The sequence below is a fragment of the Xenopus laevis genome, chromosome 4L (assembly GCF_017654675.1).
Source record: "Xenopus laevis strain J_2021 chromosome 4L, Xenopus_laevis_v10.1, whole genome shotgun sequence".
Taxonomy (NCBI): domain Eukaryota; kingdom Metazoa; phylum Chordata; class Amphibia; order Anura; family Pipidae; genus Xenopus; species Xenopus laevis.
Window position 1 is genome coordinate 59,421,264 of NC_054377.1, and position 23,541 is coordinate 59,444,804.

General features: G+C 38.9%; 1 protein-coding gene across 2 annotated transcripts in view; it reads right to left on the minus strand.

Annotated features, from left to right (window-relative positions):
* Positions 1-7,362: 7,362 nt before the first annotated feature.
* Positions 7,363-23,541, minus strand: part of fbxo31.L (F-box protein 31 L homeolog) — a 32,155-nt gene continuing 15,976 nt past the window's right edge. The window contains exons 4-10 of one of the 2 annotated variants that reach the window (XM_018256320.2): positions 22,244-22,320; positions 21,703-21,870; positions 19,898-19,972; positions 19,213-19,322; positions 17,397-17,550; positions 15,283-15,650; positions 7,363-13,515 (exon numbers count right to left, since the gene is read on the minus strand). In XM_018256320.2, coding sequence (XP_018111809.1) covers positions 13,293-13,515; positions 15,283-15,650; positions 17,397-17,550; positions 19,213-19,322; positions 19,898-19,972; positions 21,703-21,870; positions 22,244-22,320 — 1,175 coding nt within the window. In that variant the 3' untranslated portion in view covers positions 7,363-13,292. 2 annotated transcript variants of the gene reach the window in all.

Here is a 23,541-nt window from a genome sequence, read left to right on the forward strand (position 1 = left end):
AAAAGGCGAACCACCCCTGAACGGCACAACATTTCAGAGAGAACTTCACATGTAGACATGTCAGGGCATAGCTACAGAGGAAGCAGACCACATAAATGTAGGGGGTTCAGTAAAGCTGTAATAAATGAGTAATTTCAAAATCTCTTGGTAGAATAGATCAATTTACCAATGCTTTGGGGCCCTAAATTGAATTTGCTGTGGGTCCCAGTAAAATCTAATTACACCACTGAGCCTTGTTGATCCAAGCAGCGCTGATGACCAGTCCCATTGCAACAGCCGATACATAGCTTGGTCTGTGATTAATTGCTTGGAAATAATTACAGAGAACCTTTTATTGCTCTTCTATGTCTCTTTATAGGTCTCTGGTAAGGCCTCATCTGGAGTATGCAGTGCAGTTTTGGACTCCAGTCCTTAAGAGGGATATAAATGAGCTGGAAAGAGTGCAGAGATGTGCAACTAAACTGACTGGAAGAATGGAAGACTTAAATTATGAGGGTAGACTGTCAAGGTTAGGGTTGTTTTCTCTGGCACCTTGCGAGGGGACATGATTACACTTTACAAGTACATTAGAGGACATTATAGACAAATAGCAGGGGACCTTTTTACCCATAAAGAGGATCACCGTACCAGAGGCCACCCCTTCAGACTAGAGGAAAAGAACTTTCATTTGAAGCAATGTAGGGGGTTCTTCACAGTCAGGACAGTGAGTTTGTGGAATGCACTGCCGGCTGATGTTGTGATGGCTGATTCTGTTAATGCCTTTAAGAGGGGCTTGAAGGATTTCTTGGACAAAAATAATATCAAAGGCTATTGTGATACCAAATTCTATAGTTAGTATAGATATGGGTATATATAATTTATGTGAAAGTATGGAGGGGTGTGTGTATGGATGCTGGGTTTCATTTGGAGGGGTTGAACTTGATGGCCTTTGTCTTTTTTCAACCCGATTTAACTATATAACTATGTAACTGCCAGTTATCAATGAACTGTAATCAGCCAATTCTTCTGTTTATTTGAGGTTCTGGCTTGTAGCCTGAATATTGTGTTTGGCTCTCTCCTGTAACAACCTTACCTGGTGGTCTAGTGGGGGGACGGCAGGGACGCCTGCCGCCCCCTCGGCGAGGACGCTCGCCGCACTGAGCCGCGCCGGTCTGTTAGGGCGCGCGCGCGCCTCTTCCTGGATTTTATATGCATGCGCACTGACGTGATGACGTCAGCGCGCAGTGGCGCGAAATTCAAATACTATTTAAAGGGATCTCTGGTTTTATTCAGTGCCCGTGATAGGATTTTGTTTCCTGGTGCTTTGAGCTATATTCTGAATCTGTTTGATCACTGTTTTGACCCTTGCCTGGCTGTTTTGACTATTCTGACTTCTGGATTCTGACCCTTGCCTGATTACCGACTACCTCTTCTGATTAACCCTCTGATTGACTTCCTGGTTTGACCCTTGCCTGTCTGACAACGTTTATTCTCTGCCTGCCTCGACCCGGCCTGTTCTGACTACTCTTTTGCCTAAACGCCTTGTACTACGATCTTCTGTCCAAAAGACTTTGCTTTACTGTTGTGCCCCTCTGCCTATCCAGAACCCTCATCTTGCACCTCTCGTTTAAGTCCAGATGGCATCCAAGTAAGCCGAGGGCTCCTCCCGAGGCCCAAAGGCGGTCACACTACTGGTGAAGCACGAGCCGAGACCAGGGTGCCTGGTGTTTGTTCTGGTGTTGGGTGCCGACCGTGACATCTCCTCTCTATTGCTATTAGCAGCATATTTAGCTTCATGCAAATAATGAAGAAGGTGGACGATTTTATAAAGTACTTGATTTTAATTTATCTGTACTGTCAGGTGGTGCTATACTTTTTTTTTTAGTCATATGAAATGTCTACATAGTACTGGATTTAGACAGTTCACTCTGATTTCATCTGATGGTTCCATGATGTAAAACATATGATCACTTTTGAAAGCATCTTATCACTGCTCAATTCATAATGTACCAGCTCTATGTAGTGATCTAGTTGTGCTCATTATACAAAAGCAATAGGTTTTGTTTCAGTAGGTCTGATGATGTGCACTTGATTTATGTCTGGCATCTATTAAATTCAATTATTTTTCTGCAAATTGGCATCCACATCAGTTGGTACAGACCCACAGTCTGTACCAAAAAGAAATCAGTTAACACTTGCATTGCTGTTGTATGTGTATCTAGTTTGGTTTTGTGCAACGGAACGCATAAAATAAAAGTTGATTCTAAAAAAAAGTAATACTGCCATCTTTTGCCAAGCTGTACATTTGAAAACATCACTGGCTACAAGAAATGAGACTATAAGGTAGGGATCTGATTTACAAGTAAATAGGGAGCTGGGGATGGAATTCCCCTCTGGACATCTGTTTTCACTCTATGATATATTTGCCTTATAGCCAATGAAATGATTCAAATTGATGAAAAGTGGCACAGATTGCCATGATTATCACTTAAAAATATGACAATATATGTGAGTTATAATCAGGGTCAGTATCAGAAACTTTGGGGCCCCCCATGAACACAAACATGTAGTACCACATGTTTTGGCTAGGCCCTTTGGGTGTGCTACACAAATGATTAACTAGCAGTTAGGTGAGTTTTACTAGGACAAAGGGTCCAACTGGTTGGATGTATTTGTTTGATCCACAGCTACTATGATACAAATTCACCAAACATTTTACTGAAAAGCAACTATAACTATATAGAGGAAACAGACCCTGCAAATGCTGGGGGCCCAGGAACTATAGAGGACATGGGACTGATGGGCACCATTAACCACCACCAAGTATTACGAGCCATAGGGGTAAATTCACTAAAGGGCGAATTTTTGCCATCTAACACTCTGCCACACTTCACGCCACTTTGCCAGGCGTAATTCACTATGCTAATTCACTAAAATGCAAAGTTGCATCTCAGCAGCCAAACGCTGGTAAAGTTTGTTAGCGTTAGTTCGTCAGCGCAAGCATTTTTTATTGATCTTTCGCTAGAGTTCAATTCTGCCTAGCGAAAATTCGTTAGTATTCTTACACTTAGGTCAATTTGAATAGAATGGGTACATATAGGTTGTATGGACGTCTTTATTAGTGATGTTGGTTAAAATGCTTGAAGTGGCCACTTATTATTACACATGTTCAAGGAACAAAATAAAGATAAAAGAGATCCTCTGATGTTCTAGACATAAGCCCACCCTAAAATAAATGTGGCATGCCCCTCAAATGGTTGTAAAAAAAATGTTCACACAAAAATCTTTAATAGTTCGGCTTTTTGAAGGCAATCCCGCTTTAGAAAATGAAAAAATGACAGTGTTTTTTATAACTTTTATGAGTTTCCAGTATACATCATATGATGTCACTGACATAAGATTCAGGAGGGTGTAGCTTCATCTTATCAGTTTGCCTGGTCTAAAGGTGGCCATACACAGGGAGAACCACTCGTTTGCCGATGTCACCAAACGAGTGGTATCGAGGCTGATCCGATCGTGGGCCCTAGGGCCCAACGATTGGATCAGAATGGAGGTTATACGTGCAGTTGGATCGCAGGGCCGCAACAATGAACAGATGTGGCCGCAACCGACGGGACTGCCCAATCGGCATCTTGCCAACTTTCGGCCAGTATAGATCGGGGAAGTCTGTCGGATGGCCCCACACACAAGCAAATAAGCTGGCAACTCGTCTGTCGGCAGATTTTATCAGCCCGTGTATGGGGGCCTTAAAGCTGGCCATAGACTCAAAGATCCACTCGTTTGGCGACATCGCCAAACGAGCGGATCTTTCCCCGATATGCCACTAACGGCAGGGCTATATCCGGGGTAATTCAACATTCGGCCGTATGGTCGAACAATCGAATTACAATACGCCAAGGGGATCTGACGGGTTGGTCGGGTAAAAATCAACCAGATGGCCAGATATCAATCGGGAAGACCCGTCGGAAGCCCCCATACACAGGCAGATAAGGTGTCAAATTGGTCTAAACGACCGATATCGGCAGCTTTATTCCCAGACTGAAAATTCGTCTGGCGTAAGAACACAAAAGCGCGATATCGACAGTCTCTTTTTCCCTGAGGATGAGATTTCTGGTGGATTTTCCCTAGCGACGGCCACTTTGCCCTTTAGTAAATCTGCCCCATAGCGTCACGCCTTTTTTTCTTGGAGAGACTGAGCCAGCATGAAATGACTAGAAACTAGTACACAGGCACAGATGTACCATAGCTTTTTCAAATGGTTATTTTGTCAGCAACAGCAGCATTTGATTTTAGGATGGTCACTCAGAAATAGAGATGTCGCGAACTGTTCGCCGGCGAACTTGTTCGCGCGAACATCGGGTGTTCGCGCTCGCCGGAAGTTCGCGAACGTCGCGCGACGTTCGCCATTTTGGGTTCGCCATTGTTGGCGCTTTTTTTTGCCCTCTCACCCCAGACCAGCAGGTACATGGCAGCCAATCAGGAAGCTCTCCCCTGGACCACTCCCCTTCCCTATAAAAACCGAAGCCCTGCAGCGTTTTTTCACTCTGCCTGTGTGTGCTGAAGAGATAGTGTAGGGAGAGAGCTGCTGCCTGTTAGTGATTTCAGGGACAGTTGAAAGTTTGCTGGCTAGTAATCGTTTTGATACTGCTCTGTTATTGGAGGGACAGAAGTCTGCAGGGGTTTGAGGGACATTTAAGCTTAGGTAGCTTTGCTGGCTAGTAATCTACCTTCTACTGCAGTGCTCTGTATGTAGCTGCAGTGGGCAGCTGTCCTGCTTCTGATCTCATCTGCTGACTGCTGCAATAACAGGCAGATTTTTCAGATACATTTTTGCCCTTGATCCCCCTCTGGCATGCCACTGTCCAGGTCGTTGCACCCTTTAAACAACTTTAAAATCATTTTTCTGGCCAGAAATGTCTTTTCTAGATGTTAAAGTTCGCCTTCCCATTGAAGTCTATGGGGTTCGCGAACCGTTCGCGAACCGCTCGCGTTTTTGCGCAAGTTCGCGAATATGTTCGCGAACTTTTTTTCCGACGTTCGCTACATCCCTACTCAGAAAGATGAACACATTGTGTGGCAGCTGTTGCACAGGATTCCATTTCTGATGATATTTGGAAGGGTTTTGACATGGTTGGATTATATTGTTTTATTTTAAGTAAAAATGCTGAAACTTTACTAAGAAGAAAAAACAGAAATATATACAGATAGTGAATTAGGTTAATCCTCCCTCTCTACTGAGAATTTTGACTGCTTGTGACATATATATGTTCAAAGGAATGGCTTCTGTAACCCATGGAATGAAAAGCATCCCTTTGGGATTCCCAAAGAAGGTTTTCTACTAGGTCATCTGTGCTTTGTTTTCTGTTGTTTCCTTTATGGTAGTAACTTGTTTTTATCTGCTATGATCTGTTTGAGATTTGATCTGATCTGATCAGGTACATACCAGCAAATATTAGATCTACGAGTCTGTCTTTTTGAGGCTGTGTCTCCTCCCCTGACCAGTAGTTTTACACAGTGCTATGCCATAAATATCCATGTCTGTATCAGACCTTTGTACTCTTACAAGTCTTGCACTTCAAAAATCATATTTTATGGGGAGGATTGTGGGTTCCATCACAACTCTTGGCACAACAAACTTGCTATGCAAGCTAGACAGGGTTTTCACCTGTCCGATCTTTTTCCAACCAATTTCTTTGGGCCGTTTTGTTGAGAACATAAATCTGTAAAATACCCAATAGATCACATGCCACAACATCATTGTTTTACCCCCAGTGTCATTGGTTCTCCCCATTGCCCAGTTGTTACCGAGACCAAAAGCAACAAAACCAGGTTAGGTGAAGGAAAGAAGAATATAGATAGGGAGAAGTAAAGCGTATTAGGCTTTTAGGAGTTGTGTCTATTTATAAAGACTGAGCATTCAGCCAAGTGTCCCATATTGCATTGAACTTAGCTGGGCATCCTATTGACACGTACACCAGCTTTTGTTTGGGTAACGTCATTGATTTGTTTTTTTCTAGAGGGTGAATGCTGGAGCAGATGTGGACTTTCAAGTCAACAATATAGCTTTTTTCAACTGGAGATAACATTGCTGTTTGTATGATGATAGACCCAAGTCTTCCAGAACACTGAGTATATTTTGTATAATAGTTCACTGAATCCATCTTTAGGATCTTATTCCTTAAATATGTTTGCTCATCTGCTACAGGGTAAGAAACATAATCTGAGTTAGTGTAGTAAGGCAACACAGGCCGTGCCCATTCTGTGCCAGAACATGGAAAACATGTCTATCATTTCAGTTGACATTTGTTTTTGTTACAATAGTACGGACTCACCTGAAGAACAGTCCCTTCTAAGGGAGACTCAACCTCAGGTTCTGACTGAAGGAGAGGTAGGAAGAGTTACGATCTTATGCTGTATTTGGAGACTGTGTTCATGACAGCAGATTCCATCTTTTTTATCACCAAGCAGAGCTTTAATGTTTAATATGTTTACTATTTTCTGTTTTCTCATTTTTTTTATTTTGTTGATATTTGAGCGAACAATGTACTCGATAATTTGCATAATAGTTTTCTTTCGCATGAAAGTGGACTTGTTTCGATTTTACTTTGCTGTTATGTAGAAGTCTTTTTCTTCTGCACCGGAAGGTGTCGTGACTGGAAACCTGCGTGACTATTGATTAAATCACACAGAAATCATGATCGGTTTTGCCTGTAATTTACTGTTGGCTATTAAAGAGGTGGTTCACCTTTCAGTTAACTTTAAGTATGTTATAGAATGGCTAATTATAAGCAACTTTTCAATTAGCCTTGAACTTTTATAGTTTTTTTTAATTATTTACCTTCTTCTTCGGACCCAGTTTTCAGACGGGAGGGTCACGGACCCCATCTACAAACAAATGCTCTGTGGGGCCACAAATGTATTGTTATTGCTACTTTTTATTATTCACCTTTCTATTTAGGCCTCTCCTATTCATATTCCATTCTCTTATCCATAGCAATGCATGGTTGCTAGGGTAATTTGTGCAAACTGGAGAGCTGTGGAATAAAAAGCTAAATAACTCAAAAACCACAAATAATAAATTATTAAAACCAAATGCAAATTGTCTCAGGATATCACCTTCTACGTCATACTAAAAGTTAACAACCCCTTCAACCCTCTTCATTAGGGATGGATGAATTTGACCAGTTTCGTTAAAAAAATTTTGATGCACGATGCCGTACAAGTCTATGGGCGTCATTTCCGCGGCGAAACAATTTGCCCATCCCTACTCTTCATATATTGATAGTAAGCACCGACCAACTGAATCTTCATCAATGTTTGCTCCAAACGTCTGGCTGAAGCCCCCAGGCATGGAGATGATAAGAACTCGACAGGGAACTGTAGTTAATTTCAAATATTTTATTTAGAGCAGTATGTCACATTTGCATGGAGGTAGTGCAGGATTCTACCCACTCTCAATGCCAGCCACAAGGTTATACTGCAGGACAGGGTGGTGAGCTCCAGGGACTTGGTAGGAATAGTTCTTCTTTAATTGAAACAATTTGCATGAATAATATTTTCACATTAACCACTACATATTAAAATGGCATTTTTAGTATAGTCCCCTGATTTTACATACAAGTTTGGGAACAAAGTGAAGCTTGGTTCAGGTTCATAAAAGGGGAATTTATTAGTGAATATCAATATGAAAATAACATCTAAATGATCTGCTCAGCAAACAAATAACGCTTAATGTGAAGATGTATTACCAGGTCTCTTGTATCATAAATCTCATCTTCAAAAATATAAAGTCGTTCCTTTTTCCCCTGGTTTGAAACCATGGCTTCTGTATAATCTCTATTCATTTACAAAGATATATTATACTCACTTTGCATTTGATAATGTAAATATATTACTTCTTTCTGTAAGGAGTAAAATACAGTCAATTGATATATTCACTTAATAAATAAAAGATACTAGTGGCTTATTTTTGGCACTTTCAGTGTCCGAGCCAAGAAAAGCAATCTAGCAGCAAAATAGTACAGTAGACTCAGAACATTACAGCCATGTCTGGGAACAACACTTGTCTCCGATATTTCATCCCACAGAAACAAAAGAAAATGAATAGTTTCAAATAATAAAACAGCTGGACAAGATGTGAATTTAAGGAACAAGTTTTGCTCTCAACACCTTTGGCCAGTATGATAAATATTTCATTATGTTACTATCCTGTAACCCAGTGTATCATCTACTAGCTTATGCAACTGTTACTGTATCTAGTTATGCCACCCATTATTATAGAATCATATGCATTTTTATAGCACTACCTATCGCTTAAAATCATGGCACTTGAAGGACACAAAACAACCCTGCCTGATGTTGCCCTAATGGTCCCCAACCATTTTTTACCCATGAGCCACATTCAGATTTAAAGGGGCTGGGGAGCAACACAAGCATGAAAAAAAATCCATGGGGTTGTCAAATAATGCCTGTGATTGGCTCTTTGTTTGCCCCTATGTGGACTGGCAGTCTACAGGAGCCTCTGTTTGGCAATACATCTGTTTTTTATACAACCAAAACTTGCCTCAAAGCCAGGAATTCAAAAATAGGCACTTGCTTTAAAGTTATTGGGAGCTACACCCAAGGGCTTGGTGAGCAACATGTTGCTCACGAGCCACTGGTTGGGGATCACTGCCCTATGGGAAATGTTTATCCCTCTTACAATAATGGCTGTTTTGCAGTTTCAATTAGAGCTAGGGTTGCCACCTTTTACGGCAAGGCTGGTAAAATACCGGCCAGGTGGCACCCTTAATTAGAGCCCCAATTAGCTGTTCATAGTAACACAATAATATCTCCTTTTTGGAGCAACTGGCAGAGCAGCAGATGAACTGAGCTTTAAATGAGTAGTTCACCTTTAGTGGGCTATAGAATGTACTATTCCTAGAAACTTTGCAATTTGTCTTCATTATTTATTTATAGTTTCTGAATTATTCTGGCTCTATCCCCAGCATTTAAATGGGGGTCACTGACCCTGGCAGTCCAAAACGATTGCTCTGTAAAGCTACAATTATATTGTTGTTCTTATATTTTTTGTTTACTTCCTATTCAGACCTCTCCTTTTCATACACCAGTCTCCTACTATTCTGACCTCTCCTATTCATACTCCAGTCTCTCATTCAAACCACTGCTTGGTTGCTAGGGTAAATAAGCACTCTAGCAACCATAAAGCTGCTGAATTACTAAAATATTTTTTTACAAGCTCTGGAAAAAAACTGCTATTTAAGAAAAACAATTGTAAGTAACATTTTCAGTATTGCTTGTAATGAAGCAACACAATCTTGCCCCCTCCAGCAGCCGAGTGGAACTTACCTCTACTGACCAATATTAGACTGCCTTTACCAAAGCATAGTGATGGGAGAATTTGCGAAACGGCCCTGTTTTTTGGACGCAGGCGCACATTTCGGCAGCGAATTTTTGTAGCCGTTTTGTGAATTTATTTGCTGCGAATTCGTGCCTGGCGAATAAATTCGCCCATCACTACCAAAGTGCCATTTCTGACTGAAGTTGCTTATACAGATTGTGGTTTAAGTGCATTTTTGTAAAAAAATAAATAAAATAAAAGCTTTGGTGCTTCCTAACATGGTGCATGAAGCTAAAATATTGGACAGCTTAACATAATTCCTGAGCTAAAACAGTGCTGAATGTGTTATACTAGTTGCCATTATATTAAGAAGAAAGTACTGGTTTTTATACAACCATTTGGGGCTTTTCCTGTCACTTTTCTTTCCTTGCTAAAAATGCAGAAAATACCCAAAATCATTCTTCATGACAATTGCTTGAAGGCACCAATGCATGCAACGGTCAGGCACCTATTGCCTAAAATCACAGTAACCTGTATTTTGTTGGGCAAAAATTAAAATGTAATGCTTGTACTGGCGCTTTTAAGCAATTGTCAACAAGGGCAATGGAGAGGGGTATTCTTGATTGCCTAAATAAAATACAATAATATAAATAACAGTAAATAAAACTGGACATCCCACGCTAATCATTGTTTTGTTGGTTTCTCAGACAAACTGGCACACTGAGAGGCTAAGGTCAGTGCAAGATTCAGCACCATGGCATGTCTCAGAAACCTCACATAACAGAATTAGAAACAAACTGCTCCTAAAGATCGGCATGTAAACATTCTGCCAGTCTCCACAGAGCACTCATAATGTTCCCTTTGTTAACCATGAGTCCGTTTGTGATACCTGCCCTAAGTTGGTAAAAGGTAGTTTCTCTGTTGTGCTTGTACAAAGGACTTCAATATCTGTTACATTCAGAACATAAACCAGTTTCCTGTACTGTTACATACTCATATTGTAATACAAAATATAGGGGTTCATTAATCAAATTATCTATCAAATCACTATAACTATGATCCTTGTGGTTGAACATGGGCTTAATGGGTTTGGATTCTTATTTTCTTATTTTCTCCATTGCAACAAATTGCCGCCTCTCCTAAAAACCTTTGCCATTTATCAATTGTTAGAAATTATAGGCTTTCAAACAGAAAGAAGTTTTCCAAAAAGGAAGCTTTGATACAAATTGGAGGATAATATTTTGGGTTTGTGTCTGTCACTAGCGAATGTTACAGAAGCAGAAACGTTACATGCTGTGAGGCTGCCATTATAAGCAGTAAAGGACCAGTAACCCCAGAAAATTAAAACGCCATAGAGGCCTTTCCACAAAATGTTAAATTTTTTTTTATTTTTAGGGGAAATATGCGCCCTGCTTCGACTTAAACTGAAACTACTAAACTTATAATAAATAAATGTATTGCCAAACAGAGTCCCTAGTACATTGATATCACTCAAGATCAGTGTGCACCATACATATAACAATATTAATTTTGTATGATATTACTGGTATGTGTAGAGCTGACTTAATATTAAATGTGCTTTCTAACCTCTTGCTTCTGCTTCCTTCCTGAATTATCCTTAGCTAGCCCAACACATAAAGATCTGCTCTTTTAGCATCTTGCCCAATTCATCAGTAGGCTCATATATTCCCATCAGTCTCACAATAATGTGTTCCCTTCTGTGAACTGTCTCTCTCTCTCTGTGTTCCTGCTCATCTTACTTTTCTTTGCCACAGGATATCAATCAGCATGCAGCCAAGGATGTTTGAAAGTAAGTAGTTAAAAATGATAAGAATCACTGCATATATACTGGCAGATTTAAGGATGACAGTGAGAAGTGCAGGGTGGCAAGTGATAGGGGTGAGATTCAATAACTATTAGGCAAAACTGCCTCGGCTGAACAATTCAGCCTGAGACAGGGTTATCATTTTCCGTCACACAAGTTTTCCACCATCTTGAAGTTGCCAGTAGCTCCAGGGTTCCCACAATGGCCTACAATAGGTACATTGCTCTTGCTCCTAATGAATTTATTTCATTGGTAACCACCTGAAATTACACCATCCCAACAAGATTGTTTACTAAACTGCTGGGGGGGATGAGGAATTACAAACTGTTTTATTTTTTATTAAATAGACTTAGCATAACAGGCAGTAGCTTTATATCTCTTTATAATATTAAAAAGGTTGACATAATACTATGTACTGTGTGTAATGTGTGTACATGTGATTGGAACTATTTGGCAGTGTTTATTAATGCCCCTTGTACCACCATCATATTGCAGAGCCATGTGACTAATGTCTGTAAAAGTTCACAGAAAGGCATAAATAGAACAACAATCACTTCTGAATGAAACCAGGATTTAAATCTCTCACGCATGGGGGTTCAATGTTGCTGCCCTCTGGTGGAGATCTGCAGTGGTCAAAATGCCCATCTGTCACTGCTGCTAATGTTAATTCATGTAAAGCACCATGTGTGAAAGACACACTCAAAAATGCCCAACATAGCAGTGGTGACAGGGGGGTTTTGACCACAGCCATTTTCTACTGGCGGTCAAAATGTTTCCCTAGGCGTTACAGAAAAAAGCCTAACTCAATGTACAAAACAGAGCTCCCTGAATTGAGTTTTGCTATAATTTATTCCCGGGCTGTAAGGCAAAGAGGCCAAATCTAAAACTTGCCATGCCAAAACCAACATTCAGGGGTTATTTACTAAACCTCAAATTTTTCTGATCAAGCTTTTTGGGGCAAAAACTTTGAATCAAATTTTTCTACATTTATTATACCCCGATGCTGCAAAAGGCCAGAATGTGAAAATCCACCATCTCAGACCTGTCGAGGTCCTGGATAGGTCTATGGGGGAGGCACTGATATCAATTTGAAGTCTGCTCTGGGTTGAGCCAGTTTTCGGGCAAAAACGAAAAAGAAAAATTTGTTTTTAGGGAGAAAAGCCCCCAAAAAAATGTACTACTTCGGTTTTCGCTCGTTTTTTTCCAGGGTTTTTTACCGTTTCTATTAGATCAAGTTAGTTTATTAAAGAATAAGGCAGTTAATTTATTAATAAATAAGGGCTAAACCATTTTTTCGGTTAGCCCAAAAAAACTACTTTTTGGGGGCAAAATAAAGCCGAAAAAATTGTATGATGTGGGTTTTCGCTTGGTTTTTTTGAGTTTTTTTTACTGTTTCTATTAAATCGAATTAATTTATTAATAAATAAGGTAAAATCGAGGATGGGAATTTGGTCGACCTTTTTTATTGGGACAATGAGATAAATTTAGATTTTAGTAAATAACCCCCTCAGTGTCTGCAGACATTCAGGAAGGTTCTTCCTGTCTCCTTTATGACAGGTATTTTTCTTCTATAATTTGCAGCCCAATCTTCAAATCCAAAACACAAGAAAACCCAGCATTTTCTTTGCGCTGTTCCAATAGCAAGGATCCAAACCTACTCAACTTCCTCCCTCTTTCGACATCCATTATAGCTAGTCTTACAATCACATTTTTATTTGTTCTTCACTCTACTAGGAGAAATCATTTTTATCACGCAGGACGATAAAGAGGTTTAGAAAAATAGGAACAAATCACTTTTGCCCAGATTGCATGGGATCATTAGGAAGCCATACCCTTATATTTATACATTTTATATATTATTACATACGGTATGTTAGCCTTGATTTATATACAATTATAGGGATAATTTGTTTAAAAGCAACAACTGAAATTCCATTTAACCTTGTTTTGCTGCCACGGGGCTATGCATAGCATTGGCCCCACTGGCAATTAAAGGGTTAAGTATTATTGTGTGGAAAGTGCATGCATTGATTTTCGAGGTACCAAGGTTGGAATATTCTTTTCTTTATCACAAACAGTGACATGACCTAAATCCAGTTCTGCAGATTCATGGAGTTCCTGACTCACTGCACTCCATGCCCACACCCATTAGGTTGTCCAGGATTGCATATGTTGGAGCATTTCATCAAAGGCTTCTAGCGATGGAGCTTCTGATTGCTGGAATCTGTCCCTCATACGACTGTACAGGCTAAAAGATTTCAGCTCCAACCATATAAACCCGAAACGATCCTCATCAAATAGGATGAATAGACCTGGGGTCCGTTCAGGACTACTGAATCCATGTCCAGCAATGAGGCCAGTACCATAAAAGCTTATGAAAAGTAAAAAAAAAAAAGAATCAAGAAAAAGATTACCATTAGAACAGAGTTATTGTTAAAAAGTAAGAGAACATCTGGGCATAGGTTCCCACCAAAACTTTGGAAGAGCTATACATTAGGAAAACATTAAAAATGGTCTCAGCAATACAACAAAATAGTTTTACAAATATCAGAAAAATGCCTGAAAAGCCACTGGAGACATATTTGTGTGTGTAACTACAGCATTTTTAAGGAAGGAACAAGCCCAAGCAGCAATTTACTGCAAATTGCCATATTTGTGTGTGTGTGTGTGTTAAGGTGGTGATTCACCTTTACGTTCACTTTTAGTAGGTTATATAGAATGGCTAATTCTAAGCAGCATTTCAATTAGTCTTCATTTCTTTCTCATAGTTTTTGAATTATTTGCCTTCATCTGACCCTGTCCAGCTTTCAAATGGGGGTCACTGACCCCATCTAAAAACAAGTGCTCGGTAAGGTTACTTTTAATATTATTTATTTATTATTATTGTTACTTTTTTATAACTTGTCTTTCTAATCAGGCCCTCTCCTATTCACATCCCAGTCCCTAATTCTAATCAAAACATGGTTGCTAGGGTAAATTGGACCCTAGCAGCCACATTCTGAAACTGCAAACTGGAGAGCTGCTGAATAAAAAGCTAAATAACTCAAAACCCATAAATAATAAAAAATGAAAACCAATTGCAAATTGTCTCAGAATATCACTCTCTACATCAGGGGTCTCCAACCTTTTTTACTCGTGAGCCACACTTAAATGTAAAAAAAGAGTTGTAGAGCAACACAAGCATGAAACAGTCCATGGGGATGGCAAATAAGGGCTGTGATTGGCTGTTTGGTAGCCCCTTTGTGGACTGTCAGCCTACAGGAGGTTCTGTTTGGCAGGACTAAACTATGCAACTAAAACTTGCCTCCAAGCCTAGAATTCAAAAATAAGCATCTACTTTGAGGCCACTGGGAGCAACATACAAGGGGTTGGTGAGCAACATGCTGCTCCCAAGCTACTGGTTGGTGACCTCAAAAACTTGCCTCCAAGCAAGGAATTCAAAACTAAGAACCTACTTTGAGGCCACTGGGAGCAACATTGGTTGGGGTCCACTGCTCTACATCATACTAAACATTAACTCAAAGGTGCACAACCCCTTTAAAGAACACGTGTTTAGTCACAATTTTGTGAATATATATGTAAACCTAATAACCTAATAATCCTATAAATGGAAAAATGTTTTGCTGTAGCTTACTGGGGGCACTGTTGCACCAATACAACTGGTCAGTTTTACTGTCCAAATGTTGGCAATGCATTACATTTGTGGACACTGCAGAAGAGTGCATATTTTTGGTATTATACCAAATACCTTGATATTTACATATATATGTTTATATGTACACTTAGAATATCTCCACACACGTTTGTATAGTGCACATATTTTTATATAGTATATGCTGGAAGCAGTTGGTCACAGATCAGTTGGAGCTGTTCATCAATTGAAGAACTTTAAATATATAAGACTGCATCATAGCTATTTATAAAGTATTAATGAACAGAAGCTGCCAAGAATTATTGCTTCGCTGGAGTTCTGCTAAGTGTCTGATGCCAAGCACCGTCTTACAGCCTGCATTTCTCTACCCTGTGTTGTATATAAACAAAGGAGATAGCTGGACCAAGAACTAAATCCACAATTGTGTGATACAGAATTTACCATGAACTGGTAATTGTGTATTGAAATCATAAACAGGTTACTTACCACATCTTACAGCTACGGGGGTATTCCTCATTCCTAGCCATCACCCCAGCAGGGAGCACAAAGGACTGCACATTTGGGGGTTTTTGTTCCCTGTCATCGGCATTGTCAACTCCGTTTACATCTTCTTTTGCGGGCCTATGCACAGGTGCAGGTTGTTGAGAATGTTCTGCTCTATCAGGACCTGCCCCTTTTCCATCATCTTCTTCGTTGCCTGTCTGTCTCTGCTCTCTTTGGATCTGTGACTGGACGTCCAGAATAAGGCGGGATATCTCATCAAAATTCCTTAGGTGCTCCACATCGGGAAGCTGCACTGGCCGGGTCAGATCAACCTCTAGTGTCTGCTGACCTGCTGGAACATTGGGATCTCCCTAGAGGTACATGATATGCAACATCCAAAATAAAATGTATGTCCAAAGTAGACATTCCTCAAACTTTATTTCTAATCTGTCATGTTAAATGTAAGAAATATTGCTTTTGCTACTGCACTAATCACTGCGCTGTGACAGTTAGGGGCAGATTTATCAAAATGTCCAGAGTTCAAATTTTAATAAAAAAAAACTCACTCATGTTCTATTCATTCCTATGGGGTTTTTGGAAGCATATTTATCAAATGGTGAGTTCCAATTCTCACCCATTGATAAATATCCTTAAAAAAATCCCATAGGAATGAATACAACATGGGTGAGTTTTTATTTATTAAAATCTGACTCACATTTTTAAAAAAATGCCCCTTAATGTGAGTAAGCCAGATTGTACTCATTTGAGAAGGAAAATGCAGTGTCTTACACAGTTTGCCATGTTTTTTACCCAAAACATAATTTCTCCCACAATTCCAACATCATTGCGTCTGAGTGCAGAGTTGCAGTCTACGCAAAGGCACCTGATCTGCTAAAAGGAATGCAATTGCAGTTGTGCATGTTATTGAGTAAATGCAATTGTGTACAACGTTTGTCAGAGTGGGGATTGTGTTATTTCCTGTGCTTCTGAGTTAAAATAGCATTTGGGGTTAGAAATTGCACAAATCTGGTGCAGCTACTGAAATAATGTGCACAGGGAATTAACTCCAGTTTAAAGGTAGCAGTATTCCCAATAGGGACGCACAGTATCCACTATTTTAGGATATGGCTAAATCCCTTGTGAAAGATTCAACCGTACCAAATTGAATTTGGTACATTTGTAAATTATGGAAACGAGGGGGGAAGAGAACTGCATGCACAGCACACTGTAAAAAGTTTTTTAATTCCTTGTATGTGTTCCTTGTTTTGGTTTTGTTTCGGTCAGGTGCATCCCTAATTTCCAATGTTTCCATGACAATTCACATGCTTACACGTGATTCAGAAGAGGAGGTAGGACTAACACACTGGTGCAAAGTTCAACTCTAGAGAAGTGTAAGCAAAGTCTTTTGATACAAGTATCTTGTAGAGAAGTCTAGCCACTCCCATACAACACTGGATTTAACAGCAAGCTTTCGATGGTCTGAGGGTTTTAGGAATTTCTCAAAAATTACAAATGGTCCAAGCTGCCACCTTAGGAACATACCCTAAGGTTCCTATATAGAATATACACTCAAGTATGCCTAAATCCTATTGACATTATGTAGCTTTTAGATTAGCTAAACAGACATTAAGTAGTGCGAGTATTTCTTTCTACAGCAATAATACACTCCTTTGTATATTTGAATTCAGGCGTATATAGTGTTAACTGATGTATTGCTTGCCTTGGCTCCTACTTCATTGACTTCACTGAAATAAAACTCTACAATGACCTTTGTCTTGACCTCTTTCATGCAAGTCAATTGAGAATGATTTAGCCACGGCAATCAATGTGACAGCTCTTGTTTATGCACTTGCAAGTAAAGATAGTTGAATGCAAATGATATATAGGAAACTATTTAAAGAGATACCCATGAGAATGCCAACCAAATATGCAACAAACAATCATCCAACTGAAGGAAAATGTTATTCTAAGCAACTTTTCAATAAACATCATCTACAAATGTTAATTTTACAGTTATTTTAAACAACAGTCATTGTGTGCTTGTCCCTTGCTATTCCCTGCACAATTCCTCCTCACTATCTAAACCACTGTATGGAGTTTATCCAAGCAGTACTCACTGTTATTTTGGTAGCCTTGGCAATTGTTCCATGGAAGCTGAACATGACAATTTCCAGGCCATGGCTCCCATAGGTTCCTTTAAAGAATCCGGGATTTAACAGGTCATCTGGTCTGTTGGGTGGGTGATATATCCTTCGGTATGTAAGGCAATTGCTTTAGGAAAAAATAGGTAAACAACACCATGTGAACAACAGTTTTTATAATTAACATAAGGTAAGGCAATATAAACACCTGCAAAATATTCTTCTTCTTTTCTTATTTGAGGAACCCATAATAGAAAGTTAACCAATCCAACATACAGTAAAATATGACTGATCTGGTTTATTGTGACTGATAGTTTGCATTTGAGACACATACAGGGGTGTTGGGAGCATACTTGAAGTGCCAGCCTTCAGGAGAAGAAAATACACGTAAAAAACAAACCTTAGCACCTGTTCAGATTTTGGAGCAGAGGAACGGGCTGCTGTGGAATGCATATAAAGCTATGGATCCAAAGAGTTTCAGGCAAATCATAAATGCAGCAAAAATTAAATATATTTCTACTTACAGCATTCTACTGTATGCCTGGGTTTCAGAGCCATAAAGACAAAGTGTTCCCATATTTATTGCTTATGTATGCCGTAGGTTTCAAATTTAAAACCGATGGGACTGCTAGTTATTTTTTCCCTTTTTTAAAGGGAAACGCTATAGCTAAAGATATTTAAGTGATACCTCTTTTTTATTTTGCAGATGGTAAACTGAAGCATGTGAGGTATACATAATATGGGGATAGCTAATTTCAGTACTGCAATATTAAGTAAATTAGAACTTTAGAAGGTATCTCACTAACCTTTCAATAGCATAAATGCAGATTGATAATACATCAATTGATACATTTCTTGAGGGGATCAGAGAAAACTATGCAACTAATGTATCTAGTGTAACAGTTACTTTGTTTTAAACTTTAGTAAAATTGGGGAAGCAAGAATTAAGGCTACCGCTGAGTGATTTTAAGAGTCTATAATGTCAGTGATCAAACTTCCTGGTCTACTACTTGCTGGAAATATAGGGAAAAACAAGACTTTGTGGAAACATTTTGTAAATTTAAATGGAAATAAACTTTAAAAAAATAATTATTTGTGGTGTACAAATTTAAAGTATACGTTTTGTGAAGGTACACTGCCATTTAAGGAGAAATCAGACCATATTGTCTGACTAAAGCCACTTATAAATTTGCTAAACTACTTGGCATACAGTAGGTCATTTGATAACATCTTCAGGGAGTATTACAGGTGTCTAACATTAAAGTTGCATTTAGTTTTTTTCCCAGGCATATGCATCTGTTCATGGGGAAGGTCTGAATCCCCATGTGTGGCTAATGACAGTGCTACACAAACTGAAGGTGATGGAAACATGACAATTTACAACCAGTTACTGGGAGCCCTCTGTCAGTGTATACATCCAAAATACATAAAATGTATTTAATAGCTCTCTTGTAGCATGCTCCAGGACTAGTGTATTCTGGCTAAAATCCACCCATGTTCAAATTGGCCAGTGAATGCCACTGATGTTGCTGCACATAGGGGGCAGTAGCAGGTGAATCTGTACTTTTCAAGCTGGGAAACGGACAAATGATATAAACCTAATACTGCAATCAGTTCTGTATTTGAAATACCCTCTAAACCAGAGCTAGCATTAAAAACATCATTGCTACGCTGGGAAACTTGGTCACCCATGTGTCTTAATGGTCTAACTCCTAAAAAGAGGCATCATATGTCATGAATGCTCATATCCCCAAAATAACATAAAATAGGGTTTTAACTTTTGATCACTTACTCATATTGGCAAATGTAAATAAACTTCATTAAAATTAATTCCTGCATGTGCTCGTGGAAAATATCTTCAAGAGTTCTCCCTAGATCTTCCCGCAGCCATGTCCTGAATTCCTGTGGTTACAAACAGACAAAATATTTAATTGAACATATTATAGTCATAGGGAGAAGTAGTAACTCATGGGTAAAACAAAAGCCTCTGACTGGGGTCCAATCTGATCGCTCCTCTATTAGTAAATTAACTTTTGGTAAGAATTCAGAAAAAACTTTTTAAGTAATATAAATATACTGCAATTATGTATTATTTCTTTGATTGAGCTTTCACTTTTTTATACATACAGTTAAATTTGTGCCCAACTTTTACAGCCTGTCAGTACATTTACCAGTACTTAACATCACTTAACAGTGTTACCAACTATCGGTGAATGTACTGTTATTAGGTGGCTGCTATTCTATAAGTGGACATTTTGCCCTTAAAGGGATAGTTCTACCTTAAGTGCTGTTTTAATTTTGTATTTTTGATAGTTTCCCAATTATTTGCTTCCTCGTCTACAAATACTAAAAGCCAATTTCAGGAGAACTACACCTTTAAAATACAGTCTATAATTTTTTCTTCATCTGCCTCAGGTACTAATTTCTAAGGGGCACAGTAAAAAGTACAGAGCTGCATAAAATTAAGCAATTCATACCTCTTGTCTTCCTCCAGACATTCGATGATAATCTGTCTGTAAGCACTTAGTAGAGAATTCATCTTTTTTCACAATCTGCGCAAAAATAGAGCAATCTTTTGTAAAGATACTCTTTCCTAATACAGTACACGTGGAGTACACAATACAGTGCAATAACAGGTGTAGAAATATATGCTTACGGTAATATTTTATAGGAAATGGTGTTCAATTTGAAAAATATTACTCTGATGGTGGCACTAGTGTGGAAATTGAAAGGTTCAATATACCTCTGTTTTTGAGAACTTAAAAAGTTATAATGAACCAGGGCTCCATTAAGGTATTGGTGAGCAAGGGCAAATGTGGCATTGGCAGACCACCCTCACAAATATGTGGCAATTCTACCCTAAATCTGGTAAAATCGAATGGGACCTGTTATCCAGGATGCTCTGGACCTGGGGTTTTCCAGATAACAGATCATTTTGTCATTTGAATCTTCCTACCTAAAGTCTATTAGAAAATCATGTAAACATTAAATAAACCTAATAGACTGGTTTTACTTCCAGTAAGGATAAATTATATCTTTGTTTGGATCAAGTACTACACACTGTTTTATTATTACAGAGGAAAAGGAAATCATTATGTAAAAATTTGGATTATTTGGATGAAATGGAGTCTATGGGAGACAGCCTTTCTGTAATTTGGAGCTTTCTGGATAATGGGTTTCTGGATAATGGATCCCATACCTGTAGTATAGTAAAGTTGGTAATAAAAAACAAAAAAACTCAGATCTTTTTAGTTTGTGCTGGAAATCAAACAAACAAAAGCAGAACCTCACAACTTACCTGCATGTGGCACACCACAATAAATAGTCTCCACTAAAGATACCAGTTTAAAAGAAAATCAAGTTAAAGAGCTACTTAAAGGGGACCCGTCACCCGAAAACACTATTCCAAATCCTATTTTATCATGTTAGTCAAGCAAAATGAACTTTAATTACACTGTATAAATTATGTAAATCTTGTTTCCATCCGTCTGGCAACGCTTTATTTATAGCAAGCAGGCAGGAGCCATTTTGTGGACACATTAAGGCAAGCCTTGCATCATCTCAGAATCTTGTTTGTGCACCAGAATGGGGGACCTGGTGTCCATCCCCATGCCCTGGCTACACAATTAAATGGTTAAGAGAACTGGGGGAAAGGGGGGAGAGCAGTGACATCTAGCAAGTGCTGAATGGAAAGTGAATGTTATTGCTTGCACCTCCTCTATGCCTAAGGCATAGAGGAGGGGCAGACATTTGATTGACAGCTGAGATTTTTAAATGAGTTTACAACAGCTTTAATGAAAAAAGAATTTGGATTTCATGTTTAATTAAAAAAGGACTTTTATTATACAGTTATTTATGTCTGGATGACAGGTTCACTTTAACTAAAATTGGGTGTCTGTCATTTCCAGCAGATGCTTCACAAAATAGTTATAGCAGACAAAATGTCTGATAGTTGGCCCTAGGCAAATGTCCTATTTGCCGATTTATTCCCTTTTGTTACAAAGCCCAACACAATTGTCTCATTCAAGTCCAGATATTAAATATCTCATAAAAAGTGAGGTTATTGTTACCCTGTACTATAAGTACATTGAAAAGGGTGTTTTGTATTTATTAATACACAATTTTGGTTTGCTCTTGTGAAATGAACACTTGATTAAAAAAAAGGACAAGTTTATTTTAGATGTATGAGTATGCGGTAAAACCTGTATGACTTTTCACTGTTTTGATCAATATTCGGACGATACAAGGCAAACTTCTACATGTTGAGCACTACAACACTCACCTGAATCTGCCCATTGTGGGGCCCTTTGTGTCCATACATACATTCTACTGTTGCATTATTCCTCTCCATCAAGTGAATTCTAAAAACCGGTTTCAACCTCATACCTTCATCAACATGTGGATCATGAGGGGGAAGATACATCCAGCCAATAATAAATAAGCCGTCTACCTGTATTTGGGACATTGACAAATTCTCCTGTTACCATTTGTGTTACAATTAGTAGTTTATACAGATCAAACAGCTGCAAAGTAGTAAATGTGCCCCTAAGTGTTTATTCTGTCACAAAAAAATCACAACGTTTCACCACTTATGAACAGTCTCAATTACCACGTATTTGACAGCTTGGCTAGAGTTCAAGAAGTTCAGACTCCCCAATGGAAGTTGCAGTTTAACAACCTCTGGAGGGCAAACAATTAATAATTGTTACCCAATGGATCCATCTGAGGCTGTGCAGCTGCCCATTTTTTTTTTTTCAACCATTAAAAAGTTAAAACATGTAACAAAAATAGCATTAGATCTGAAGCTTAGACTTGTTACTTACCACAACATTAAGAAGTCCTCCGTAAGGGCCAATATCTGGCTGCCAGAGGCCCAAGATGTGTCGGTATTGGTGCAACACTGAGAATGACAAAACACAGAATGCACACTTGAAACAATTAATAAATCAAAGAATATATAAATTACAAGTAAGAACCCATTTTTTAAATGCAGCACGCATAGGCAGGCAGCACACTCCTAAAACTTAGGAGAGTTTGGAAACTTATCGAGATAGATACATTTTTTTTATCTTTAAGGGCAGCTGTAGTAAACCGGCAGTACAGAATGTGGTTAATCATGCTAAGTATAGACTGTTGACGTATATTTAGTTAGTTCGTAACAAGGTTGTCTGTTATAGTTAGAGGGAATATATAATACCTGGACACAATGAAGTAGGAATGGCTACTAAAGCTGGCCGTACATTCGGAGATCCACTCATTTGGATCTCTCCCCAATACGTCCACCTTGCCCCATACACTGCATACACTGCCCAATAAGCTGCCAATTTAATCTGTATGCAGCTTATATCTGCTCTTGTATAGGAGCCTTTAGACCAGTGTTCCCCAACCAGTAGCTCGTGAGCAACATGTTGTTCACCAACCTCTTGGATGTTGCTCCCAGTGGCCATAAAGCAGGTGTTTTTCAATTCCAGGCTTGGAGGCAAGTTTTAGTTGCATAAAACACAGATGTACTGCCAAACAAAGCCTCCTGTGGGCTACCAGTCCATATAGGGGCTACCAATCAGCTAATCGCGGCTCTTATTTGACATCCCCAAGGACTTTTTCAAATTTGTGTTGCTCTCCAACTCACGAGTAAAAAGGGTTGGGGACCCCTGCACATTTAAATTGACATTTAAAGCCATTTTTTAAACATATTTTAAGAATGTAATAAAAAAAACAGACATCTGATTATAAAACGCAACACTCCTCATTTAGTAGAGACTCCACTGATCTTATCAAGTGGGTTTGTAGTTTACATTATCACTATGGGCCACTGGAAGTAAATGAGATTAACCCTATGTATACAATGCCTTTGTTTATAAGCTATATTTTCTTGAAACTCATGTCATGAAACTTTTATGGCCATGATGTTCTTTTTTTGGCACCTTCTATAATGTAATAAGTAAGATGTAATGTGAAAAATGTAGTTTACAATTTAGCCTGTTTTTCTGCTCAGTATTTCCAAAATCACAAATATGTTAAAAGAAAATAGAAGATATGAGAATCAGTCAGACAGACCAAGGAATCACAATAATAAAAGTCTAGGCAGCTCACACCTTGATAGATCCAGCACCCCTATAAG